Source organism: Sceloporus occidentalis, unplaced genomic scaffold, assembly GCF_023333645.1.
Source record: "Sceloporus occidentalis isolate IW3139 unplaced genomic scaffold, rSceOcc1.0.p SCAF_144, whole genome shotgun sequence".
NCBI classification, from domain to species: Eukaryota; Metazoa; Chordata; class Lepidosauria; order Squamata; family Phrynosomatidae; genus Sceloporus; species Sceloporus occidentalis.
In genome coordinates, this window is record NW_028317124.1 from 1,591,119 (window position 1) to 1,599,339 (window position 8,221).

The 8,221-nt window shown below is 47.9% G+C and overlaps 1 protein-coding gene across 2 annotated transcripts; it reads right to left on the reverse strand.

Annotated features, from left to right (window-relative positions):
- Positions 1-2,131: 2,131 nt before the first annotated feature.
- LOC149280884 (ATP synthase F(1) complex subunit alpha, mitochondrial-like) lies at positions 2,132-7,324 on the reverse strand. Of its 2 annotated transcripts, none has more exons than XM_089499970.1 (12): positions 7,265-7,324; positions 6,244-6,322; positions 5,876-6,045; positions 5,075-5,182; positions 4,663-4,829; positions 4,415-4,563; positions 4,074-4,225; positions 3,654-3,878; positions 3,466-3,573; positions 2,994-3,138; positions 2,752-2,902; positions 2,132-2,213 (listed from the first exon to the last, which is right to left on the reverse strand). In XM_089499970.1, exons 1-12 carry the CDS (start codon positions 7,322-7,324, stop codon positions 2,132-2,134), a joined length of 1,596 nt encoding a protein of 531 aa, XP_089356096.1. The 2 variants fall into 2 exon arrangements, with proteins under 2 accessions (XP_089356096.1, XP_089356094.1); XM_089499968.1 differs by having other exon boundaries at positions 5,009-5,182.
- Positions 7,325-8,221: the final 897 nt, after the last annotated feature.

Below are 8,221 nucleotides of genomic sequence, written 5' to 3' on the forward strand. Positions count from 1 at the left end.
CATTTAAGGAGGAAATGGGCAGGTAGTGGGCCGTGTCAGGACCCCCGCTGCCCCGACCTGGAGGATTCGACCCAAAAAAGCAGCGGTTCTGGAGTTCCCGGGCGAGACCTGGATAGTTCCCAGGTATTGCTTATGAGCGTTGCAAGCAACGGAACGTTCGCGCTAGATGGACAGTTCCGTTCAGAGGCGACGGTCAGGTAGCCCGGCACTTTAAGGTGGTGGTCGCCCTACGACTTGCTACATTTTTCTGCTCACGTGGCGTGTGGCCAGGCATATCTTTCAGCATATGCTGGAGCGGCAGATCAGGTGGGTATGAGTTTGCCCAGCATGCCAGATGGCCAGTCGGGGTCTGATTCCGTAGTTGGTATTTTGATGTGACCCCCTTTCTAATTTTGCACCAGAAGTAACCCACCCATGGCATATAGTTGATAAGCTATAAATCAGTGATATAACATTACATCACACCTCTTCAACATTTCAAGTGTCCAAATTGCGGCAACTGTGTTGGGGTATGTGGGAAGGGAAGGGTTGGGGCCAGAGGTTGGTGGGACCCGTCCTGGTAGTAGACAGGTGGAACAGCCAAACCTTTCGACTTGGGAGTCGAATGAAGGTCTACACTGCTTTAGCACAGACCTGCACTGATTTTTTCACCTCCTTGGGCTGCTCAGGGGAGATCAGGGCTACCTGGGACAGCCCGAAAACCGGGACTGTCCAGCAAAAAAACCGGACTGTCAGGCCATATATTAGTACCAAGCCAGCAGACCACCGTTATAATAGGAGATACAAAATTAACAATAAAATTTGATACCAACGATCACACGTTAAGATTAAGGGGGACACAGATGGAGACAAAGGCCCTGCTCGTGAGTTTATAATCTATGAAATATAACAGGGATATAAAACAAAACTTAAAGCATTTGGGCAAAATTTGTGATTAACAGGATATTAGCGCGCACAATATTTCAGCAGCGGACAAGGCCCCCAGACTGGTCCCAGGGTGACCTCGCGGGCCGGCCTTCGCCCAAGTGAACCAATGAGCCTTGGCAGCCCATCACCCTACCGCCCATACAGCTTTTCCTTTCTTGGACTACTTTTGAGCGGTACCGACCCCTTCAGACCGGGAACCTCCTCACAAGAGCTGCAGCTTCAGAGATGCTCTGACCCATCATCTCACCATCACAATTTGGCCCTCGTCAAAGCCAACCAGACGCTTACGCTGCCCGTTGCTCCTGCTTCTAACACATCAACTACGAGGACGCACCATTGCTGCCCAAAAGATGCCACTCAGGGGTGCCATGATACAAGATTATCCGTGTTCTCCACCTGAGCAGGCAGCGGTCATGTTATGGGGGATTGGAGTACACGTTTATATGTATGTTTTGGCCGATCACTGTATTTACTGATAGGTCCCAATTACTTAGTATCTTAGTTCGTCCAAAGTGTCTTTCAGGACGCATGTATGGGTCAAAACCATATAGTTTGTAGAGCCGGATTTACACATTAATGGCCCGCCCGATACACATTTCCCTCAAACCCGCCACCAACACGCGGAGCCCTGTACAAAGCACTGGGTTATATCTGCCAGAGCGGGATGTTTTCAGCTTCCCTGCTAGCCTCAAAAACCACAGAGTCATGCAGAAGATGCCCACAGACTAACGCAGGGAAGCTGAAGCTGCATCCATTTATATTGAGTGTAATTGCCCTTTGATGCCTATCCATCAGAAGGGCCAAAGGGGTATTTTTCCTCTCAGACGGCATGTGGACAGCTTATGCATGTATTAGTGATAAATCCTGTGATTATGGTTCATATGTATAATTGCACAACCTCTAGACACCATGCGTTGCTCCACGGAAGTGCTTTATTGCGCAGAAAGTCAATGAAACGCACCGAATCTACATTCAGCATGTAAACCTTGAACCTATATGTTAGTGTCCGCGGTAAAGGAGCCAACGCGTGTAAGAAAACCACACTACAAAAACGTGTTTTGTTTTGTTTTTATGGGACACTTTACTCTCCTTTAGAGAAAATTCTGTACATTAAAAGCACAAGTGCTTCAATAAGTTTAGCTCAAATGGAACCAGAGACCAAGCAGGAACGTGGACATCAAAAAACAGTGCTGGAGTCGGGCGTTTATGCGTCGAATGTGGAGAGGAAGTTCACGACGATTTCTTTCAGCTTGGCGTCAGTCTGCTCGGTGATCTTTCCGTCGGTCCTGGGATGAGGATAAGAAGCAGGAGTTAAATTCGGACAGCAGATACGTTATACTAGATTCAACCAATGTGGTTTCACACTTTGTACAATTAAACAAGTTCAGCAAACACTAGAGAACCTAAAATGCTATTCTAGATCGTAATACAGTCTTAGTAATGGATCACATGGTGGTCATGAAGAACACTTAGTTTGCGACATTAAAGTCAGTAAAAGTTGCAGAACTTGGTCTGGGCAGCGAACACACGAGACAAACTGAAGAGGAAAATTACAATTCATAGCTTTAAACACCAAACTGAACCAATACGTTATAGTAATGCTAAAGTCTCTCCTCCATAGACATTCTATTCTTCATCACAAGGTTCTAGGATACTTGCTGCAGAGTTGAGACTTTTATAGAAAAAACAGCAGATTAACAAGCAGGAACGTCGTTTCTTGCAGATTTGACCACTCGTCAGAATGAAGCCTGCACCGTTCCGTACATAACATTAAACCGAGGAGTAAAGATTGATCCCGCTGGTATAGAATATTGTGTTATATACCTGATGGTGGCAAGAAGATCCTGGTGCTGGCTCTTGATGTGAGAAAGGAAAGCATTCTCGAATTTTGTGATCTTGTTGGGCTCCATCTTATCCAGATGGCCTCTCACACCAGCATAGATAACGGTGACCTGCTCCTCAATGGCCATGGGATCTGGGAGAAAGATAATCATAAGCACGGCTCATTAAACACAACCGTCTGCAAACCGGTGTTACCGCCGCCGGGTATTCTGCCTTCGGCTTACCGTACTGTCCCTGCTTCAGCAGCTCAGTTAAACGCACACCGCGGTTCAGGAGCTGTTGAGTGGCAGCATCCAAATCAGAACCGAACTGGGCGAAAGCAGCGACCTCACGGTACTGGGCCAGCTCCAGCTTCATGGTACCGGCCACCTGTAGGAGAACAGTACAGTAGCTAAGTAACGGATACAGCATTAAGGGACATTTCTATAGAAGAGCGTGAAACAGCAGCCATATTGCTTTAAAGGTCAGGCTACTTTGGGAAGTGAAGGCCAAGTAAAAAAAAAAAAAAAAAAAAAAAAAAAAAAAAAAGTCATTTGTGTATCAGATCTTGGTTATATTTGTCTACAGGTTGTTTTAGGCCTTTATATTGAGATCCACATACAACAAACACAACAACATTTAAGTTGTATGAAAAAGCCACTGCAAACTAAGATCACGGGGAGTATGTTGCCTATATGTAAGTAAATAGCAACTTACCTGCTTCATGGCTCTGGTCTGAGCAGCTGAACCTACACGGGACACAGACAGACCGACGTTGATGGCAGGTCGGATACCCTTGTAGAACAGCTCAGTTTCCAAGAAAATCTAAGAGGAAAAGGGAACTTTAATTAAACAGGGAAACCATAATAAGCCACTAAGATATTCCTTTTGCAGCCAGGTCTTACCTGTCCATCGGTAATGGAGATGACATTTGTTGGAATATAAGCGGACACATCGCCGGCCTGAGTTTCGATGACAGGGAGAGCAGTCAGGGAGCCGCCTCCGAAGTGGTCATTCATTTTAGCTGCTCTTTCCAGCAGACGGGAGTGCAGATAGAAGACATCACCGGGGTAAGCCTCACGGCCCGGGGGACGACGCAGCAGCAGAGACATCTGACGGTAAGCCACAGCCTGCATATATAAAGAGGAGAGTCAGAAACCTATTTACAGCCAAGTATCTTCAGGCAGTGGAAGGAGGAGGAACCTCATTTTGAGTCAATGTGTTTAGATTTAAGCAACCAAAGCCACTTGGTAACAGTCAAAGAAACCACGTCGACTCCGACCGTTACAACAAAGCAAACGTTGCATGTTTCACAAAAGCCTTACCTGTTTGGATAAATCGTCATAGATGATCAGGGCGTGCTTTCCGTTGTCTCTGAAGTACTCTCCCATGGAGCAGCCGGAGTATGGGGCCAGGTACTGCAGTGGAGCAGCATCAGAAGCTGTGGCGGACACCACGATGGTGTACTTCATGGCATCTGCAGAAGTAGAAGGTGAATTTTTAACCCCACGTGCCAGATTTTAAAAGCTTGATATCAGTCATGCATGGCTCAGACTGTCAAATATGTATTGCTGTGCCAAGACCTTGCTAACAAAGTCACGCAGCTTGGCCTCAGAATGTAGGAAGCCCCACAAGTCTCCTTTACCGACAGCTAATAGCACAATACCTGCATTAGTCAGCCTCTTGACAAGCTGAGCCACTGTGGACCTCTTCTGACCGATGGCAACGTAGATACAGTACAGTTTCTTCTTCTCATCGGTGCCCTCGTTGAACCTCTTCTGATTGATGATTGTGTCAATAGCAATTGAGGTTTTTCTGTACAGACAGACCATGTGTTAGAAGTTAAAACTTAGCTAGCCTTCGCCAGCCTTTCCTTCACATGCAAGATCTATATCAGGATGAAGCCAATCTTACCCGGTCTGCCTGTCTCCGATGATAAGCTCACGCTGGCCACGGCCGATGGGCACCAGACTGTCCACAGCCTTAATACCAGTCTGCATGGGCTCCCGCACAGAGATACGGGGAATAATTCCTGGGGCCTTCAGACCTACTCTCCTACGGATCTTTGCGCCAAGAGGGCCCTTTAGGAAAGCAGGTAGTAGATGTTAGATGCAGATTGGGAAGCAGTTTATCAGAAGTCATTGTCCGGTAAGTTAGAGCAGTACAGGGGTATTTAAGCCATAAGGATTTAGCCTCCCCCCCAGAACCAAATTAAAAAGCAAGGGATCAAGAAATGGTGGGCAGCAATACATATACTGACCTTGCCATCAATGACATTACCCAGGGCATCCACAACACGGCCAAGAAGCTCTTCGCCTACAGGTACATCCACGATAGCTCCAGTTCTCTTCACAATATCACCTTCCTTGATGAGTTTGTCGTTACCGAACACCACAACACCAACGTTGTCAGGCTCCAAGTTCAAGGACATGCCCTGGGGGGACGAGGAAAAGCCATAAATGAGCCAAAGCCAAGCTGCCATCAATGATGCAATGAACCATGTCAATTCTAGTTTGCGTAAAGGTGCTACACTGCAACTCGTTTTACACCAAGATAAAGAAACATCGATACAGAAGTTCCAAAGGGCATAAAAGCATCACGATTACTATTATCACAGGCTACAAATGAAATATCCAGAGAAGGGGAATGGGCAGAAGTACTTGCACTGACGGCCAGGTACAATTAGCCACACAGCACCCCTAAAGTCACTGCTAAGATCTTGGGACGCCAGCATTAACTTGTTTTAAATTTCAGACACCCAGAATCAGTTTCAGATAAAGGGGTTTTGTTTCAGTCTGCTGAAGCCCGATTCCTTTAACATGTAAAGCTGAAGGGAAACAGACATTTCAACGGAGATCAGAGCTGTGAATAGGTTGAAAAATAACGGCGCCCGTAAGCTGAACCGATGTAAGACTCGGTGTCCTGCGTTATAAAGAACCATCTAGAGAACCGCACAGCAAGATCAGCCATACACAGGCCTTAAACAGTCTAGGAAGCCATCACCAGTCTAGAGACCCGTCACCAGACGCTTGGCTATCAGCTACAGTCCATACAGCTTCCGCAGCCTGAATGTTATCCAGCAGAAGCCGTGGTCATTACCGGTCTACAGCTAACGAGAAGGCTCTACCTTCAGTCCAGAGGAGAACTCCACCATCTCCTCTGCCTGGACGTTCCTGAGGCCGTAGACACGGGCAATACCGTCACCGATGGAAAGCACGCGTCCGGTCTCCTCTAGGTCAGCGCTGATGTCGGCACCGAGGATGCGCTCTTCCAGGATGGAGGACACTTCGGCAGTCCCTGTAGTAAGGAACGGCAGGGATTTTTAGAGAACATTAAAAAGGAACGCCGTCACACGGGAACAAAGCAAAGAAGACGACTTGATACCATTATAGATTTAAGATTCGAGAAGGATTCTTCCTCACAAAGTTAATCGGCTCCTACAACCTGCGGAGACGGCAGGTGGAGATCAGAGCCAAATCACCGTTAAACACTCACCGGTCTTTTGAAGCCATGCTCCGGAGGCATGGAGGTTCCTTGTAGCAACAAAAGCTGCCCCAAGGGCCTTCTTGGACACCTAAAAACAAAAAAAGTGTACAGAGTCAAAAACAATTGTTGCATGACACTAGCCCAGGAAAGCTACAAAAATTCAACAAACAGCGGCTACTGAAGTCCATAAGTTAAGGTCAAGGGTAAGGAGGACTTATCAAGGGCAAGAGCGCGAGGCAAGACGCGGACGGCTACGGAACGAGAGCGTCGGGGGTTCTGGACTCAGCTTATTAGACGCTCTAATCGTACACCTTAAAGAGAATCTCAGCTCAGAGAAACCGCCCCGGGTAACTGAATCGCCGATCCGGAGTAGATCTGGAATGACTGCTATCCGCACAGCTATATACATACACACATATGCACGCACACCAGCACATACATATGACACATTACATATACCCCATGGAGGGCTGTCAGACACACGCTCTGTGGCTCTTTTACATGACACACACATGTTAACCCTTCCAAAGCCATGCTGCTGTGTATGATAAAGAAAATGCCCCATAATCCGCAGAGTGATCCCCGCGGCAGAGCTCAGGGAGTGCGGGGGAAGCCCAGCCTCCACAGGCCACGCTGCAGCTGCACAATGACTGTCTGTCAGATGCCCGGATGCGCGCTGAAGGGCAGAGCTGTCACTCAGAGCAGGGCCTCGGCATCCCATTCACAGAGGGAAGTTCAATTAACAGCCCGGCGCATCCAACAAGAAGGGTCCCTACTTTGCACAATGACACGGCGTCCAGGGGCCCACGATGACCTTCACAGGACAGAGCGGAAACCAGGCTGCAGTCAGGGCTTCTCAAGCTGAAATGGCCTACAGAGCGTATGGCGGTCATACAGTCCCCCCCCGAGTGAAGCCAGTGAACCGGGTAAACCACGGTTAACGGAGAAGCATGGCGAGAGGGAACCGGGCCCAAACCGTGTACGCGGTGAGCCGAGGCCTCTGAAGCGGGGCCCTGCACTGGAAACTTACCACTCCTGCCTGGCGAGGCAGGGTGCGAGCAAGGGTGGTGGCTACGCGGACTGACAGCATGTCGGCGGTAAGAGGTCACAGCTGGAATTGAACGATGGTTGCTGAAGAAGATGTCCTGTGTCCGCCTCTCCGCGCAGACTGGAAAAATGGCGGTCCGGCTGCGAGCTAGTGTAGGGAAGGTCAACCCCGCCCACTGTACGCCACGCCCCGAAGCCGGCACTTCTTTACAGCGAACTTTATTGACAGGAACACACACGCTGCCTGTGGAAGACTTGTCATTGACAGGACACTGTTGGTTGTATGGAGGTCGCGCAGCTGGCACAGAGCCTATTGGAGAAGACAGCTGTCAATCACCCAGGGAATCTAGGATGATCACTTTCTCCAAATGATCATAATAAGTTATTTATTAAATTATTTTCTCACAAAGTGATCTAGATAGATCCAGCTGTATACAGCACGTCACACTCCAGCCCCAGCACGTTAATGCTTATGGAAACTGGGGGGGTAGTTTTAAATTCACATGCTGTTCGCTTTGTAAATTAAAAGCCCCCCTATTACGCATTTGCCTGCATCCCATTGTACAGCGCTGCAGAATATGATGGCGCTATATAAAACAATATTAAGAATCTGCTAAAATATTGAGGGTTTTTTTTGTGCACGGGTGAAGAAGGTGGGTTTATTGTGTCTTTTCTGCCATCAGATTCTGTTTTTAAAAAGCAGAAAACACAGATAGTCTAGTAGCATCAGTCATATGTAGATCTAATGTTTTACTTTACTGTGTGGTTGATAGATAAGTGGAACAGCCTCCCAGCAGAAGTGGTAGAAGGTAATACAGCGAGGGGATTTAAACATGCATGGGATAGACATACGGCTCCTGAATCTAAGACGAGACCCACGACTGATTAAGGTGTAAGTCTTAACGGGCTGACTAGACGGGTTCGATGGGTCTGATCTGCC

Bases quoted from the DNA above. Each gene is read 5' to 3' on its own strand.
- LOC149280884 (XM_089499968.1), bottom strand. From the start codon at position 7,324: ATGCTGTCAGTCCGCGTAGCCACCACCCTTGCTCGCACCCTGCCTCGC. The intron at 6,046-6,243 runs GTGAGTGTTTAA...TCCTTACTACAG, and splicing joins AGCATGGCTTCAAAAGACCG to GGACTGCCGAAGTGTCCTCC. The intron at 2,214-2,751 runs GTATATAACACA...TCCTCATCCCAG, and splicing joins GATCTTCTTGCCACCATCAG to GACCGACGGAAAGATCACCG.